At 38.9% G+C, this 19,678-nt stretch overlaps 1 protein-coding gene and 1 pseudogene across 5 annotated transcripts in view; both read right to left on the bottom strand.

Moving 5' to 3' along the window:
* Senp6 (SUMO1/sentrin specific peptidase 6) overlaps positions 1 to 9,522 on the bottom strand; it is a 97,594-nt gene extending 88,072 nt beyond the window's left edge. For 3 of the 5 annotated variants that reach the window (XM_023718673.1, XM_023718676.1, XM_023718675.1), the window contains exons 1-2: positions 7,291 to 7,357; positions 1,854 to 1,947 (exon numbers count right to left, since the gene is read on the bottom strand). In XM_023718673.1, the coding sequence (XP_023574441.1) occupies positions 1,854 to 1,947; positions 7,291 to 7,333 (137 nt within the window). In that variant the 5' untranslated portion in view covers positions 7,334 to 7,357. Of the gene's footprint in view, positions 1 to 1,853; positions 1,948 to 7,290; positions 7,358 to 9,384 lie in introns of those variants that run through there. The other 2 variants (XM_023718677.1, XM_023718678.1) reach the window with 2 other exon arrangements.
* A 7,020-nt stretch (positions 9,523 to 16,542) lies between these two features.
* Positions 16,543 to 19,678, bottom strand: part of LOC101592316 — a 15,615-nt pseudogene continuing 12,479 nt past the window's right edge.

Genomic DNA, 19,678 nt, shown 5'->3' with positions numbered 1-19,678 from the left:
ATTAATAAAAACAACCTTAAAAATCAATTTTTAAAGTACAACCATGATCATCAAAATCAAACACACAGGCCGGCCAGCTAGCTCAGCGGATTAAAGCACCTGCTGAGGCAGACACAGTGGCCAAGGGTTCCGGCCTGTCTGGCAGGCCCCACCCTGGGGGCGCACTGAGATGGTGACTGAGACTGGGCGTGGTGGTGCAGGCCTGGAATCCCAGCACTTGGGAAACTGAAAACAGGAGAATCACTACGAGTCCAGTCTGTGTAGTGAGACCCTGTAGACCCTGCACTAAAGACAAAAAAAAAAAAAAAAAAAAAAACCCAAAACCTCAAACACATCTTTCTGAAGACAATTCTATGCTTTTTATAGTAAAACTCTATTTTTAAACACATTTTTATTTCATTAATTTTATATATACCCCAGAACTTGTTAACTATAAATTCTTACATTATGTAAAAATATTTGAAAGCAGTCTACTTCCTTGTCAGCTGAACTTCCTATTTTTTTTATGACCATAAAAATACTAAATGTCTATAACAAAATGTTCAAAAAAAAAAAAAAATCAAAAACAGAACAGAAAAGGAAGACCATAAAATAATGAGTTTAAATGAGACTTACTCGCTCAAAACTCTCAAATAAAATTTCAAGCTACCTAAGGTGGCAATGATGAATGGAGTTACTGAACACAGATGTGAAGCACCTACAATATTCAGTCAATATGCTCTAAATGACTTATGGAAAGTTTCTACATAATATATACAATTTTACAGAGCTCTGTGTTTATATTAATGTTTCTCTAAATTTACTAGTCAGTGAGTAACCAGATCAGTAAGAAACTGAAAGTTGTTGAATTCGTAGCATACCTCAGGACATGCAATAAGTGCTATTGAAAAACTAAAGTTGTTATTCAGTATTCAATCCAACTATACTAACAAAATTTAGCTTAACTTCTGTCTGGGTCAACATCTGGATTTATCACTTATAGTGGTACTGTCTCTGATGTGACTCTTATCTAAGACCAAAGTGGCAGTATGGTCACAACTAGGGAAGATATGGGATTAAAATTTTCATACAAAATTGAAGAGTCCTAACCTGGGGTTCACTCACATACAATAAATGATAGCTTTTCAAACCGTGGCCTGAAAAGAATGCATTTTCTTTAAAACAAAAATGTCCTTAATTAGAACTCTGCTGTATGATCAATTTTTAAGCACAAGTTTACATGTATTACACGCATATATCTGTGCATTTCAAAAGACTGAGAAATATAACAACAAACTTATCTAGCAATAAATAACTGCTATGTCAATGGTCTTAATGCTACCACGTAAAAGTTAAATGTCCACCTTTCTCCTGGTACTGAAAATTAAACCTCACACCCTTACATTGAGCTACATCTGTAGTGCCTTTAATTTTTATTTATTTATTTATTTAATTTTGAAACATGGTATTTTGAAGTCTAAAATTGCTCAGATGGAGTTTGAATTTGCAGTCCTCTTGTCTCAGCCTCCCAGAATCCTGGGATTACAGCCTTGTGCCACCCAGCTCAAATGTTTTCATAAGAATATTATACTTGAAAAATTTTTACATTGAGTGTGATGCCACACACTTGTAGTCCCAGCACTTGGGAGGCTGAGGCAGGAGAAATGCTTTGAGTTTTAAGCCAGCCTAGGCTGCATAATGAGTTCAAGGCCAGGCTGAACTACATAGTGAGACCCTGTCTCAAAAAAATCAAAACAAAACAAAACAGAAAACCACCACCACCACCACAACAACAAATCTCTCCACAGAATATAAATTATTTTTATAATAAAAGTTCTATTCTTATAGAACAATTGAGGGGAAAAAATCCTTACTCTTTATCTGTATCTCTTTCATTTTCTTCTTCATGATCAAAGCTCCAATTATTTTTAAAACCTCCATCTCTCTTAGACTCTGATCTAGTCAAAGCTGAAATAAAAACAAACTGAGATAAGTATTCATTAGTAGAATTACTGAGTATATAATAAATTTGAGCATTTCTTAAGCTCTTTGATTAGTCTTAATTTTCTTTACTTTTGGTGACTTTTGACTTCTAAACTTCTAACTCCACAGAGAAAAAGAATGCATTAAAATCTATTTTTAAAAAATTTACAGTCATCCATATGAGAAACAGAGCCAGGCAGTTAGCCTTTTCCTTAAATGCAATCGCCTGTCTTTTACCAGAAGATAAACAAAAGGTTCTCTGTATCACACTGTAATTTTACAACCAAAAACCCTCTAGATTAGAACATTAAGATGCTCAGACCAATCTGAAGAAAATAATTTTCTAAGCTTACCCACTCCCCACCAGCTGCCTATAAGCCACAAAGTGGGAAACTCAACAATGAGACAAGTGACAGTTCAAAGCTGGCATTTGCCTTGGAGCTACATGACAAAAACCTGCTACCCTACCTCCTGGACTTTTAAGTTTAATCATGAAAGCAGTCAGGCCGAACATCAGAGGACCCAAAGGGCAGCATCTTGACTGGGTAAACCAGGGGTAAAGAGGAAGCTCACTAAAGAAAAGACAATAGGAATAAATGATGTTTTATCCCTGACTCCGTGTTTTTGAGTTGAACTAAAGACAAAATGTATCTACCTCACTGTTAGTGCTACAATCTAAATATCTGTGTCTCCTCAAAATCACGATGTTGAAATCCCAACCTCCAAAGTGATGGTATTTAGAGGGTAGAGCCTTTAAGAGATACCAGAGTCCTTGTCGATAAGGTCAATGCCCCTATAGAGACATTATAGAAGAGGAGGTTATTTGCCTTTCACCACTGAAAGATATAGTCAGAACATGCCATCTATGAGAGAGTGGACCCTTAGCAGATTCTGATTCTGGAAACTTTCATCCAACTTCTCAAACTCAACGGGAAATGTATTGTTTAAAGGGTACCCAGTATGTGGCACTTTATTACAGCAGCCTAACTGGACTAAGACAAGAATTCCCCATCATAAGGCCACAAATACTAAGAACTAAGGTCAGAATTTTCTCAACCTACAAAGTACAGACAAACCCATCATTAAAATAGCCTTATCTTTGGTCTCAGATGCTGAAGCAAGGTGATGAAGGGAATGTTATTGTTTGTAAAGCACTATAAGAAAATACCCACAATATACCACTGCTGTAGGATTAAGACCTACCACTTTCAGAGGACTGGCCAAATAGCTCAGCAGATTAAAGCGCCTGCAAGCAGGAACAGGGGTCGGGGGTTTAATCTCCAGGCCTGCCATGCCAGCCCTGCCCACAGGGGTGCACTGAGAGGGCAACTGAGAGTGGGCCTGGTGGAGGACACCTGTAATCCCTGCTCTTGAAAAGCTGTAAACAGGCAGATCACCATGAGTCCGATCTAGTAGTTTCTGAATTTCAACAAATATACAAATGGCAGCTGCATATGGATGGTGATCAACACCTATAATTTAGAGGCTGAGACAGGAAGATTTCAAGTCCAAGTCTAGCTGGACAACGTAGCGAAACCCTGTCTCAAAAACTAAACAAGTGCCAGGTGTGGCAGTGTATCTCAGTAATCCCAGCACTTGAGAGGCTCAGGCAGGAGAATCTCTGCAAGTTCTAGGTTAGCCTGGGCTACAAAATGAGTTCAAGACCAGCCTGAACTGCATAGTGAAACCTTGTCTCAAAAAGACAAAACAAGCAAGTATGTGTGGGAGAGCCAGAAATATAGCTCAGTATGAAGGCCCTGAATTGATTCCCTACTATTTCCCACTAACACCCTCACACACACAGCAACAACCTTAGCAGAAGGGAGAAAGATATATAGATACTAGTTCTGTGTCATCTTTGAAACTTCTCTATAAATTTAAAAGTATTCCAAAATAAAAAGTTTTCAAACACTGAATGTAAAGTGAGTGTTTCAAAAGTCACAAAGAGGTGACCTTGTACTTAGGCACCAAACTGTCACTGTTGTTCATACACAGAATTCCAACAAACACGATCATACAACGTCCTAATCAACAACACAGTAGATCCTACAAGGAAGCAGAAAAGTGATTTCATGGAAGTGATCAGTTTTTGCCCTCCCCCCAGCCAGGGTCTTATCAGTACTTCCGTTCAGTCTTCAACTCACTACAAAGCCCAGGCTGGCCTCAGCTCCCTGAGTACTGGAGTTTACAGATGTGTGCCACTGTGCCCAGCAAAAATAGAGATTCTAATGAAGGAAGAATAAATTGGAAAAAAAGAACAGATTTTTTTATAACACAAGTTTAGGGTAACTTCAAACAAAGCCTCAAAAGTTACTGAAGGTGTATAGAGGTACACACCTCTATCTCAGTTGCTCCACAGGCTGAGGTAGAAAACTGCTGCATGGGCAACTCAGTGAGATCCTGTCTCAAAGTAAAACAAAACACAGAAGTCTGAGTATAACACAACTGAGCATGCATGATTCTAACTATGAGTAGCAAATTGTTTCTGTTATATTCCACTAATAAAATTAAGGAGGGGAGAGAAAGAAAAAAGTTAAAGATTCCACTTAATATACACACACTGTACTTTTTTTTTCCTGCAGAGCTGTGGGTAGAACATAGGATCTGAAGCAGGTTAACCAAACAAGCTACCACTGAGCACTGACTCAACTCACACACTTCTCCATACTTGCCACTAAAATGGCAGTAAGAGGGAAAAGCAGAAACCTAATAAGAACATAAAGATTCCCAAGAGAAAATACTAGTACATAAGGGCTGTAACAGTAGTAATCAAAGGTGAAAATCTGGTATGAGCTGATTCAGTTCATCAAAGGCAAAAAACCAAGTACCTCTGAGAACACAAATGACTATACTAATAATAGAAGCAAAAGATTCTAACAGTGTATCAGTAAACGAAACTGGGTTCATTACTACAAATTTTCCCAGAAAGGTAAGCTCAGGCTCAAAACCTTTGCCAATATTTTTCCCCAAAACTTCTAAGAAAATAGCACCAACTTTATCTAAACTTTTCCAGAAAGTTTAAAAAAAAAATGCAGGTTTATTTTTTTTTTTTTTTGAAATCCGAATACTTAATACCAAACCTGACAATGGCATTCAAGAAAATTATTATACTGAGCCATCTCATATGAAGACAGAATAGAAAACCTTAAGAAAAACACTAGCAAGTTAAATCTGGTGATAAATCAAAAATATATTAACATTTAGTAGGGTTTATTCCAAAATGCAAAAGTTAACATGTGACCTGAGTAAAATACTCATTCTCAACAGATAAAAAAACTAATCTAAGTGCAAAACATTTAACTACAAAAAACATCTCAATTATCCACTATTCCCCTATAATAAGCTATATTAAGTCTATTCAACTATGTTGCAAAGGTCCTACTTGATGCAGTCAGACAGTGGTAAAATGTCTAAAAATGTTGAAGAAAAAACTAGCAAGAAGAGGGCTAGGGGCTGGGGAGATAGCTCAGCAGAATAAGCACTTGCCTGGCAAGAGCAAGGGCCTGAGTTCAATCCCTGGTTCTGCCAAAAAGAAAAAAAGAAGAGGGCCAGCCTGATAGCTCTGCAGACTAAAGTGCCTATTAGGTAGAGTGCCGCGGCCAGGTTCGATCCCCAGCTTGCTATGCCAGCCCCAGCCCCGGCCCTGCCCCTGCCCCTGCCCCTGCCCCTGCCCCTGGGGCATGCTGAGATAATGACTGAGACTGGGTCGGATAGCGCACACCTGTAATCCCAGCACTTGGGGGGTTGAAAACAGGAGAATCACTACCTGTGTAGTAAGACCCTGTAGACTGGGGGGGGGGGGTTACCTACCAAGAGAATTATGGGCCTCTAGATATGACATACTGAGAGGTAACACACCCAGGGGGGAAAAAAAATTCTGTGGCATTCTTTACTAAAAAATTCTAATAACCTGAATCTAATCATGAGGGAACACCAAATAAACTCAAACTGAGCTAAACCTGAACTACAAGATAACCAGCCCATTTTCTTTACACAGTGGTAGGATCAAGAAAGGCAAAAACTGAGAAACCATCTCTTTACCAAGGGAGACAAAAGAGGTAAAAGAAGTTAAATACAATGATTCTGCACTGAAACCTGAACCAGAGTATTTTTTTTTCTTTTACTGTTTGTTAAGTCCAACAGCAAAGGCTGAGAAAAAATTGTACATTAAATTAACAGTATTATGTAAGTGTTGGTTTTCTGACTTTGCAGACCACATTCTGGTGTTTGTTTTGTTGACTGAATCTAAGGCCTTCCCATTGAGCTACATATTCATCTCTTTTTATAAATTTTTTAAAAATAAATTTTATTGAGAAACAAGTAGCAATGACAATTTCAAATCAGGTTAGTAGGCCTGTTACAATAATTAATACATTGCATACTGTTGTCTCCATAGTAGTTATTCATAGTACAAGATGCAGACATATAAATCTTTTTGAAACAGATTCTTGCTAAATTGGGTAGGCCATACCTGTCTGGCACTCAAATTATTTAAGAGAACATGCAGTTCCTTAGAAAAGTCTGGAGGTGGTATAATGAATTAATCAGGGTTAAATGGGCACCATGTCCAAAATTCACTCTCAGCTCAAAAGCAACATGTTTAGGTAGATTTAAATAAATATCTATAAGAGAATATGATACAGCAGTTTTAAATATTGGCATTGGAAGAAATGAAATGTACATCAGAAATCTTTGTAGTAGTCTTACAACTTTTCTACAAAAGTGAGATTGTTTCAAAGGTTAAAAGTTTCTTTAAACAACAAGGAATATACAAACTAAAATCAGATTTTCAAATTCTGTTCTTCCTGCCTATGCTGACTGCTACTCCCCTGCTGACACAAAAACTAAGAAAAACAGTTAAAAACTATGATATGGAGGACAATAAAACCAAAACATTTATTAAATCTTACAACAGCTACACATCCCTACCACAAGCAATAAACCAAAAATAAATGACTGCATTAAGTAATTGTTTATAAAATCATTCCATTCTTTAAAACTGCAAAGTAACTCATTAAGAGATGTTCAATCTAAAAATTCCAACCAAAGATGTAATTCCACTCCCAAATCTATAATCCATCATAACCACATAGAATAAAGTTTAACATTAAGTAGGATGCCAATACTTTTTCAATGTTGGATGATTTTTTAAAATACAACAAAGACACGCAACCTCAGTATAGGGTATCACAGGCTCAAACCACTATCCGATAATCAAATCAGAATGGCAAAAATTAAAATATCAGCACTAAAAGGGTGATGACTTGCACAAACAGGAAATCTCAACAAGTGCTATGGAAACCATTTTGGAAATTAATCTGCCAATACCTAGAGTGAAAGTGAAGCCACACAGGTCTAAGATCCAATCCATTCATTCCACTGCTGAAAGAACACTTTTTGCTCAGCCCACCAGGGGGCGGAGCTGGCTGGCATGTGGCGCTGGGGGATTGAACCGCGGTCCCTGTGTTTTGCTAAGCTTGTTCTAAGTAGATGCTTTAGACCACTGAGCCATCTCACCAGCCCCCAAAGAATTGGGGTTTTTTGTTTGTTTGTTTGTTTTCTTTTGAACCAGGGATTGAACTCAGGCCCTCAGGCTTGCCAGGGAAGCGCTTATTCCACTGAGCCATCTCCCCAGTCTAAAGAACACTCTTGGTTAGGTGTCAGTAAACTACGAACCAGCTAAATCTGGCCTGCTGTCTTGGGTTTTTTGTTGTGGTGCTGGTTTGCTTCATTTTTGGTCTTTTTGAGACAGGGTTTCACTGGAACTCACTTTGTAGCCCAGGCTGGCCTCAAATTCTCAGCAATCCTCCAGTCTCAGCCTGAAATGCTAGGATTACAGACATGGGCCACCACAATTTTTACGTTAATAGCTGAGAGAGAAAAAAAAAAAAAAAAAAAAACCCTCAAGGTTTTGAAGAAGAAAATTGCCAGTTTAAGTACACAGAATTTTATTGGACCACAGCTATACTTTTTTTTTTTTTAAATGTATTTGATACAAGGTCTCATTATGCAGCAACTCATACTGATCCTCCTATTTTCAGCCTCTCCAGGGTTGGGATTACAGGCATGTGTCAGCACGCCAGATCCCCTTGGCCAGTCGGCACAGCATGTGGAGCCGGGGATGAAACACTGGTGCCTGCGCTTGCCTAAGCACTCAGTCTGCTGAGCTATCTCACCATCCCTTCATAGCTGTACATCTGTGTAATACCTATGATTGCTTTCTCACTAAAATGGCAGTGTTGACTAATTATGACAGAGAATTTATGATCTACAAAGAATAAGCTACTGTTTGGCTTTTACAGAAAAATAATGCTTACCTTTGCTGTACAGAAACACATGTGTCCACAACGAAATAAACTTTTCCAAATTTTCATTGTAGCACTACAATGTCCACAGAATAGAAATCTATGCTATAGTAAAACAATACACACAACCTAAACATTCACAAACAGGAAAATGATTTTTTAAAAAAATTTACAGCCAGGTATGGTGAACGTCTGTAATCCCAGCACTCCAGGAACTGAGGTAGGGAACTGAGGTAGGAAGAGTGTCACAAGTTCAAGGCTAGCCTGGCCATACCAGGAGCTCAAGGCTATTCTCAGCTACATACAAGATGCTGTCTCAGAAAACCAAAAAAAAAAAAAAAAAAAAGATTTGTACTCAGTTCTCTGAATAGCCAAGTTCCATACGTACAAACTCAACCGACTACAGTACAGGCTAAAAATATATGAGAAAAAAACTATATTGAAAAAGTAGACTTTTTAGTTACTGTTCTCTGAACAACACAACTATTTACATACCATATACACTTTGGTAGGTATTATAAATGACCTAAAGATGATCTGAAGTATAATGGAGGATGTGGATAGGTTATACGCAAATACAACATCACTTTATAAAAGGAACTCACACATTCAAAAATTTTTATATGTGGGGGAGGCAGTCCTGGAGCCTGTTGTCTGAGGAATCACTATATAATTAACACTAAAGAAGAAATTTATTGATTTCAACATTGTTAAATCTCAATGTTAAAATAAAGTGACAAAATATAGTATGTGATTTACAATTTTTTTAAATGTAAAACAATTATATAATTTTACATAATATATACAAATACATATATGTATTCATAGTTCAGAGATAAGTACATAAAGTGTAATATATAAGGAAATACATGGGAATAATAACCACCAAATTAAACACTGCCTATGGAGTAAAGGTATATGCAAAAAACGAAGGGTCCACCCAAATATCAACTAGAAAACAGAACACAAGTATCTGTTGTATTATCCTTTATACTTCACAGAAGACCGAAATATTTCCTAAGAATTGGGGGGGGGGACGATACAACAATAAACAAAAAATTTTTGAAGGACAACTAAGAGGAACATTAACTTCTGCAACTGAGAAATATATACAAACCTGGAAATCTCTCAGCAAAGCAATTTTAGGTGGCTCTTTAGGGCTATCACCTCAGTGTTTGAGAACTGTCAAGGTTCTCCAAAGGCATAGGTTTTCTGGAGAACCATCAAGAGTCCTCAAAAGCGCAGACTCTCCAAGTTGTCCTGTTGACAAACGTGAATACACTGTTATGGACAGAAACCACATGAGGAGGCTAGCATCAGCTGAGCCCAATTCCATCAGTCAGGCGACAGTTCAGCACTGTGGGCTTTGCTGTAAGCTTCCTTACTGTCTGCAGATCAGAAACATCAAGACATGGTATCTTAATTCTCAGGTAGTATAGCTGACAGCAAGACAATTATCTCAACTGATATACACAAAGTTCCAAAGCCAGAGACTGAACAACTTAGAAATGACCGCATGAAGCTGGGTGTAGTGGCACATACCTCTATAATCCCAGCACTCTAAGGGCTGAAGCAAGAGGACTACCAGGAGTTTGAGACCAGTCAGGACTGTATAGTGAGTTCAAGATCAGAATTACATAGTGATACTGGGCCTCAAAATAAATAATCAAACAAACAAAAAACACTGCAAGGGACAAGTAGTTCTGAACATTCTTTCTGCTTCAAGAAAGTGAGAGGACCATCATCAATGTCAGAAGAATTCAGTATACAATGAAGACTAATGACATTTGAGAAACATTTTCAAGTCTCAAGGCACAAGTACAGAATTCAACCAGGAAAATTTAAAAAAAATGCGTAATAAACTCAAAAGAAATATTTGAGAGGAGGTGCACGCCTGTAACCCCAGTACTGAGGGGGCAGAGGCAGAGGCAGAAGGATGGTGAGTTTGAGACCCAAATTGAGGTACACCAGCAATTCAAGGCCAACCTGGACTATGTAGCTGGGCCCTCAAAAACCCCCAAAACTACCAACCAACCCAAATTACTCAAGAAACAAATGAAAACTGTAAATAGTGCAGACAAAGGAGATTGAGGAACTGACATTCAAACTTGTTGAAGAAAATGCTAATGAAGACTGTCAGATTCAACAGTTACTGTTACAAAATGAAAATAATTTTGATAGTAATGGAGTAATTATTTTGACAAAAAGAAATCACTAACTTTGAAGATGGGGGAAATGATATATTCAAAATGTTTAAAACTATGCAGGAAATACACTTGAAACAACATGTCTACATAAAAAGAAAACAGCCTCCAAAGGCAAGATAAGAAATACAGCTCTGGCCTTACTCCGTAAATTCCAGACAGCTTCAAGGCAGTTACTGGTAGTATTCAAACGTTACAGTTTGCCTGAGACTGCTTCAAGTTCAGGAGTGAAAGGTTCCACAGTCACAGGAAAGCACAGGTCCTAACGACTGCCAACTGAGGTAAAACGTCCTAGTACCTAAGAGAACCAAATAAATAAGGGCTTAAAGCAGCACTATTTTACATGTCAAATGATCCTTTACACATTATATATCCCTTTCTGTAACTGCTGCCATTAATTTTTACATAATATTGGTGCTACGGTTTGGATACAGTTTAAATGTCCCTCTCTCCCATATATTGAAAGCTTGGTCCCCAAGTTGGCAGTGTGAGACAATATGGCTCTTTAAAAGTTCCTCAACAGTCATTGAGGGAATGCTCTCAAAGACATGATGGGAACCCCCAATGTCTCTAGCTTCCTGGGAGACTTGATCCTTTCTTCTACATGTGCTTCACTATTTGCCACGAGACTCTTGCTAGAGCTTGGGCTTTGTTTTTTCTGCGTAAATCTTTTTTATTTTAGTAGTCTATAGCAGGTAGTTCATTATACCAATGAAACAGTGACAAATACAGTTGATAATGTTAACCAGTAGTTCACAATGAGCTATCCATTATTTCATCTCTCCAAGTAATATGATTTTTAATTAATTTTATTGAGAAACAAATAGCAATGAGACAGTTTCAAAACAGGTTAGTAGGACAGTTACAATAATTAATACATTGTACAAGTAATAGGATTTAAGTGTACAACTTAAGTGCAATGTAAATGTGAGCACACAGTGATCAATGTAGTGATTATCAAGATATGAGACCGATTTATGGTAACTCCAAACACCACTGCATGAAATACAGGGGAAAGAATTTTGAACATGTTTGCTTTTTCTTATGTTTGTCTGATTTCAGAAAGTTCCTCAACCAGTTCTTGATCTAAGAAGTTACAGTAATGAATGTTTATGTTGCCATTTATACCTTTGAAACAAATTACTAATGTATTACATACGGGGGGGGGGGGCGCAGTGCAGGTGATTAAAGCCAGAGGGCATTGAGCTATGTCCTCATCCAATTTTTAATTTTTTTTCCTTTCTTTTCTTTGCCTTTTCTCTTTTGAGACAGGGTCTCATTAAATCGCTGCTTTCCAGGCTGGGTTCAAATTTAGGATTTGCGTGCCTCAGACTCCATAAGTGCTAGGATTACAGACATATACCACAATGCCCAGCTGGCTACATTCTTTGTCTTCAGAATCCTAAACTGCCCAGTATTAAACTTTTGTATTTCACAGGACAGGAGATTAGGGCATGGCAAAACTGGCTGGTTAAGTATGCTGACTAATTACAAAATCAGACACATGCAGAACAGTTTCCCAAAGCCCTGCACATGGACATCTCTAAGAAATCAGATGGCCGTGAACTGGTGTCAACCTGAGGTGGGGTGATACAGAAAGGATAGTCCATACTACATTTTTGCCACTGTGATCTCTCTTACATGGTGTCCCACCCTCAAGCCCTAGGGTGTAGTCCTTTCCCTACTTGTAAGGGCCTGTTTTCTTTTTTTTTACCCCCTTGTCTGTAATAAAATTTTACTACCATTTGCTCAGGACAACAGAATCTAAAAAACCACCTCCAATTTTTGTGTAAGTGCTGCCGAATTGTGCAACAGACACCACCTATAGGAGACTCCAACACTCTAAAACACAATAACAATAAAACCTGTCTTTTTCAACTGAATGTGATAATACGTGCCAGTAATCTCAGCACTCTGGGAAGCTGATGCAGGAGGATCTCAAGTTGGAGCCCAGCCTGGACAATTTAGTGAGGGGAAGATGACTGGTATTTACTTTCATTATGAGATAATAGTACTCTGTAGTCCAACACCCCCATTAATAATGAGCCCCATGGATACACTAAGCCATGAACAACACAAAAATCTTATAACTGAATGGCTTCTCTATTCTAATTAAGCACTTAGTACACACTGTGGCTATCACTTTTGCATTTTGAGGTATAAGAACAAACAGTATGAATTTTTCCTTCTTACAGAGATTTATTTGTACTGTAAATCTTTGCAACCTTACTTTAAGATTTTTTTCTTTCCTTAAGAACTTTTGCCTTGTGCTAGTGATATAGCTCAGTGGCACAAACACCTGCCTGGCAAGTACAAGTCTTGAGTTCAATTACCAGTACCCCCCTCAAAAAAGAACTGTTGCCTTTTCACCTGAAAGAAGCACTTTATACCTTCTCTTTAGCATACTCAAATTGCTAGCATTATTTCTCATATATTTTGGGGTCATCTGTAAATATAATTGAACACAAGCATTGTGACAGTTGATCTAATAACCAACATGGGTAATAAGTGACTAAATTGGACTACAGCATACAAAACTCTCATCCTAGATGGGATGGAGAACAGTACCAAAATTTCATCATGCTACTCAGGATGCAGGGCAACTCAAAACATCAATTGTTCACTATTGGATTTCCCATCTAATGTTTTTAGACTATGGTTGACCACAAGTAATCAAAACCATAAAAAGTGAAACTGCAGGTAACTGAGAACTACTTACAATATACTGATTTTTTTTTTTTTTTTTTTTTTTTGTTGAAGGAATGGGAAAAAAGGAGTATCAAACTCTTCAGGCAATGAAGCAAGAGGATCACAACTTTGAGGTCAGACTGTACAACTCAGCAAAACCCTAAAGGCACTGGCAAGATAGCTCAGCAGACTAAGCACCTGCTTAGGCAAGCACAGGGACCGGGGTCTGATTCCCTGATTCCCTGATTCCCTGCTCTACAGGATGTGTTGGCCCCGCCCCTGGGCACGCTGGCCACCAAGACTGGGAATGGCGACACACTCCTCTAATCCCAGTGCTGGGAAGGTTGAAAACAGGAGGATCACTATGAGGCTGATCTGTTAGTGAGAACTTGTACCAAATACATTTTATAAAAAAAAAAAAAAAAAAAAAAGAAAGAAAAGAAAAGAAAAAAGCTGTCTAAAAAGTTAAGGGCTAGCGATCTTAGCTCAGTGGCAGATCACGTGCCTAATATGCACAAGATCCTGTGTTCAATTCCCAATTGGGGTTGGGGGTGCTGGTATAGTAGCACACACTTGTAATTCCAACACTTAGGAGGCTGAGGCAGGAGTACGGCCACTGCCCAGCTTGTTAAAAGCCTGGGAGATTGGTTGATTTTTTTTTTTTTTTTGTGGGTGCAGGGATAGAACTCAGGATCTTTCACTTTACAGGCAGATGCTTATGCCACTGAGCTATATCCTCAGTCCAGCCTACGCTATACAGTGAGTTCAAGGCCAGCCTAAACTACATAGTGAGACCCTGTATCAAAAAACGACATAGAGACTAGGTGTGGTGGTACATGTCTGTAATCCCAGCACTTGGGAGGCTGGAAACAGGAGAATCACTACGAGTCCAATCTGTGTAATGAGACCCTGTAGACCCTGTACTAAATTTAAAAAAAAAAAAAAAAGGAGAGAGAGAGAGAGACAGATACACACAGAGAGACAGAAAAAGAGAGTCACTTTAAAGAAGCCTAGACACAAGGAATGCATGTCAGTCAATCTAGAATATCAAGATTAGCAACTAGGGGCCAGGGATGTAGCTCAGTGGCACAAGCACCTGTCTGGCATGCGCAAGGTCCCGAGTTCAATTTCTAGTACCAAAAAAAAAAAAAAAAAAAAAAAAACAGAATTGCAACTACTTAGAAGAAAAGGTAATAAAATTAAAATGAAAGCAGCATAATGGAAGAAAAAAGAAAAGGTGTGTGTGTGTGTGTGATTTTGAGACAGGATCTCTCCCTATGTAGTTCAGGTTGGCCTTGAGCTCATGAAGCTCAGGCTGGCCTCTAACTCACAATAATCCTCTTGCCTCAGGATCCCAATATTGGGATTATAGTCATGTGTCACCATGCCCAGCAAGAAAAGAAGTTCTTTTTCTATGCAAAGAAATAAAAATAATAATATCAACTAATAGCAGTGCTTCTTATGCACCTGAAGCTGCTTTATGTATCTGGTATATATTAGTTTTTGGCAAGAAGCTGCTATTGCTCAGGTAGGTATGTGTTCTCCAAAGGCCCAATGTTAAAGGTTTGATCACTGGTCTAAGGCACTTTGGGGGAGTGTCCAAATGGTGGGGGAAGGAAATTAGGTCACTAGGCCCTTGAAGGAAATACTGGAACCACTGTTCCTCCTTTTTTCCCCTTCCTGTCCTAGCTGCAAAGAGAGGAGCAGCTTCCTTTGCAATGCTCTACCACCATTGATGTGCTGCCTTGCCACTACCCCAAAAAGCCACTGGACAACCAACCACGGACTGAAATCTCCAAAACTGTGAACAGAAATAAACCTTTCTTCTTAAATTGATCAGCTTGGCTCAATTTCCTCACAGGGATTGCTAACTAATAACTATAATTATTATCCTTGTTTTACATACAAGAGAACATAGGAAAAGTAGTATGTAAAAAACCATTCACGTAATAATAGAGCTAGATGTTGAGCCTCAGTATTCTGGCATGAGTTCATGCTTTCAATACATAACTAGTAAAAAAATCACTTTATTTCTTAAGTAGTTTTATTTTATTTTTGTATTTTGGGGAAGGACTGACAGGGTGTTAAGGGTATCACTACTAGATTGGACTTGTGATCCGCCTGTTTACAGCCTCCGAAGAGCTGGGATTACAAACCCGCATGCCCATGCCCAGTCAGCACGCCCTGGGGGTGGGGCCGGCATCACAAATCCAGGGATCAAACCCCAGCCCCTGCACCTGCTTGCAGGCGCTATAATCCACTAAATTATTTGCCTGGCCCAAAATCACTTCATTTCTAAGCAAGGCTCTATTCTCCCATTTCATGTGAGCACATGATATCAAATGATAAATATCACTTCAAGGCTTCAGTCTAGCTCAAAGGCAGAGCACATGTTCAGCATGTGTGACAGCCCAGGTTCAATCTGCAGCACAAGAAAAAAAGAAACTGTTATAAAATGTATCTCTTTGACCAGGATACATTCAGGAAATAAATATACCTCCCAAGTAAGAAATAAATAAGCAGTGACACCAGGATGTAGTTCCCTGAAGTAGGACAAAACAACAACAACAACAAAAAAAAAAAAACCAGCTAAGTGGAATCTCAAGGGTACTCTCTGGTAAGTAGACAGGCTAAATATCGTGCTCACCACCCCCACCCCCTGCACTGCCAATTATTTATTGAGAAAATGTTACTTTAGCTGAAGGGACAATATAAAATGTCCACTGTTGCCAGTAAAACGGGCAAACTGTTTGAACTGAATTCAGAAGTAAGAGTATGCCTAGCAGGCCATGGCAGATAATTCATTTATGGACACCCATTTCTGTGGGCATGGAGCACAACTGTGCAAGTGTTTAACTGCAGTCGGGTTTAAACCTAGGGGATAAAGTCCACAAATGGAGACTTGCAACTAAAGGAAAACAAACAGCAACTTATATACCTTAGAAAGGGAAGGTGGAAAAAGTTATTTCATGAAGAAAGCTTCCAGGCAGAGGAGGAAGTATCACAGTGATGTTTGAAGCCATCCTGAGCTACACAGCAAGACCCTGTCTCAAAAAGAAGGGGGGGTCGAGGAGTCGCACACAGGTAAAGCCATTCAGATGGCATTGAAAAAGGCAAAACAAGTTAGATATAAAAAAAATACATAAGAGAAATGTCAACTAAGCAGACTCACTAAAATACACAAAAAGGAGAGTATCAAAGGAAATGCTAGAGGAACAGTTAGGACCATACGGCCCTGTATTGTAACCATCTCCTAACTGGTTTCCCTCAATTATTTTTTTGTCCTTCTAGGAGGTAGCATACTATCTTTTTGATTCTCCAAACATCTACTTGACTCCCTCTACCTAAAAAGTCTCCTCACTTCTCCTAATCAAACCACCCAATTAGATCAAATTCTCATCATTGTAAGTAACCTCTCCTTTGATGTGCACGAAAGTTGTAATTTTACAAGTTATTTGATTATTGACTCTCCTCATTACAGTGACTCCATGGAAAAACCATGCTTTCTTTTCTCTGCCCCCTGTACTGTTGTGCCTTTCAGCATAACAGATGCACAAAGAAAAACGTACCAACACACCCTATCACAAGAAAAAAGAAGGGGTATAAGACAAGAACAAGTGAAAAGATGTAAAAGAAATGCATCAAAGAGGGAAAACAAAAAATTCAACACAGGCCATGGCCTAATGAAATGCACACGATTTTAATTTTAGCTGGGTATGGTGGGACACACATGTAACCCCAGAACTCTGGAAGGCTGAGGCAGGAAGATTACAATTTGAGCCCAGGCTGGACAATTTAGAGATTTAGCAAAACTTGAATACATATATATATATTGGATATATATATATATATATGAAATGTAGCTTATTGTGAAGATTCTAGGATCAACCCTTAGTACTGAACAAACAACAACAAAAATACAATTTGAGTTTTACCAACAAACTGACGTACAATAGTATAGTAGTAGCCAGTAAACATTATTCCTAGATGAAACAAAAAAATAATTTGTTAGAATTTCACTTAGTAACTTAAAGAGTCTATACATATTTTAGAACAAAGTTGCCAAACAGGCACCTTGAAACACGTTTAACCAAGAAGCACTAACTTCCTTTTCTCACTTCTGTGATAGTCCACCCCTCAGTAAACGGCATTTTCTTCCAACACTAGCAGCCCAAACCCAGTTATCTTTGACTCATCCCTTAGTCTGATCCTCAAAATACAATCCATCAACAAGTCTCTTATTAGTCCATCCACTTCTCCGGACCAATGTCCACTTCCACCATCCTAATCCAAGCCACTCTCTCCTCTAGACTGTTACAACATTCTCCTATTTACTACAATCTCCATACTTTTTACTTTTGCTCTTCTCCAATAAATTCTGTGTGGAATTTATTCCACATAGAGCAGCAGCAATAGTGATGTTTTGCACGTTAGGTATTAAACCATCACAGATGTCTTTCCTGACTCCAATACTCTAAAACAGTTTTCCATTACTGCTCTGCATTCTCCCACAACCTTTACTACACTCTTACAATTCATTTTGTACCAGGAACTGAACTCAGGATCTTCTGCTTGCCAGGCAGGTGCTTACGCTGCTGAACTATAGCTGCAGCCCTAAAACATAAAAGTTGTGCACATCTTTACATGTGACACCATGACATTTTACATGGTCATAAAGAATGTATATAATTTTGGTAATAATTCTTAAGTTTGTTTTTTTTTTTTTGAGACAGGGTTTTGAACTCGATATCCTCCTGCCTCAGTCTCCTGAGTACTAGTCACCACACCCATCCTGGGTAATGCTGTTCTAAATGCATTATTAGGGGACAGGGAGTAGCTTGGCGGTCTAAGCTCCTGCCCAGCAAGTGCAAGGCCCTGGATTCAATCCCCGGTACCGCAGGCCACACACTGTGGAGGATCACTGAGTCTGAGCTGCACAGAGACCCTGTACCAAATAAATAAATAAATAAATAAATAAATGCATTATTAATTTTTTATTGACAGGGTCTCCTGCTAAAATGTAAATGCTAGGAAAGCAGGGACCTGATCATCTTATCCACTGCTGTATTCATTCTGGTACAGCGCCCAGCAGTGTAGGCCACTATAAATATTTGATGAGTGAATGAATAGCTACTTCAGTTTTTCAAGCAGTCTGGAGAATGACTAACGTGAACGCTTTAACATTAAGTCCCCAAAACCTATGTGGGGCATATTACAAAAATGTATAAAAGAGAAAACACAAAGTACACGGCAAATTATTGCAGAATATTTTCAAGAATCAAAAAAAATCATAGAAATTAGGATTAGCGCCAATTATTTATTTACAAAGGTTAAATTCCTATAGGAACACTGGTTAAAAGCGTTCTAAAATTCTTCCCTTCCTCTAGGCTCACCTTATACTTTTCCCCAAGCATAAACCAAAGGAACAGTTTGAAACTTACATCAGCAATATTATCCTTTGCCCCACCAGAACTTAAACTGAATTAGAGCCCCACAGAAACCTGAAATTTACCGCAGCACAGAAATACAATCATCTGCGTAAGGAATACAGCAACAACTGGAATGCTACCCTTTGAATTTCCCATTTCAAAACCCAATCGCTGCACACAGCATCACGTGTAACACAGACTGCACACTCTCGGGACTATTCTGGCCAAATAAGAATGAAGGTAACGTAAAATGGGTGGAGGGATGAAGGAGAAAAACTCACAACTTCCCACATTTTTTTACTTGGAATCACATATAAAAACTTCTGACTGTTAGACAGGGGCTGTCTAGCTTTTTTTCTTTGCTGGGCTCAAGCAGGAAAAGTTACTTTCGCCCACATTTAATAGTTTCTCTTCACCCACTAGACTATATCAAGCACCTACTATGTTGAAGTATCTACCACTCTGGTAATGTGAAAAACAAGACATTGCCATCACCAACACCCTCTTTACAGAATCTGTTAGTACTAATTTTTTTGTTTAGAGAGTCACATTATAAAGTGAAGAAGGCCTTCAACTCTGCCAGCTAGGCTGACCTCCAACGCCACAGCAACCTCCTGTCTCTGCCTCCCGAGGGTGCTGGGATTACAGCTGTAGGCTACTAAGTTTCTTTCTTTATTCAGTAATGTTTATAAATAGCTACTTTTTAAATAATCACTTAGATACACTGCATATGCAAAAAAAGAAAAAAAAAAGGAGAAACAGTAGGCAGCTTCTGTAACCTCAAAAGGTGGAGGCAGGAAAGATCGTTAAGCTCGGGTCAGCCTAAGCAATTTAGTTCCAGACCTCTTCAAACCCAAAACAAAAAACAACCTCCACACATACATCCAAAACAAACTTCGCAAAATCATGCAGAACCATTATTTTTAACAAACGATGTCCAGATTCCCGATCGTAAACGTTCACAGTTGTAAAGCCAGTGGCCAGGGTGAACCTGCACCCAGGGTCAGTTCCGTAACGGGAGTGCTCCGCCCGCACCCGCGCGGCCCGCCGTCCCCGCTGTGCTCGGCCAGGCCGCCCGCCGCCCGCCGCC

Source organism: Octodon degus, unplaced genomic scaffold, assembly GCF_000260255.1.
Source record: "Octodon degus isolate 3935 unplaced genomic scaffold, OctDeg1.0 scaffold00061, whole genome shotgun sequence".
NCBI classification, from domain to species: domain Eukaryota; kingdom Metazoa; phylum Chordata; class Mammalia; order Rodentia; family Octodontidae; genus Octodon; species Octodon degus.
This window is presented reverse-complemented; position numbering and strand designations above follow the sequence as displayed.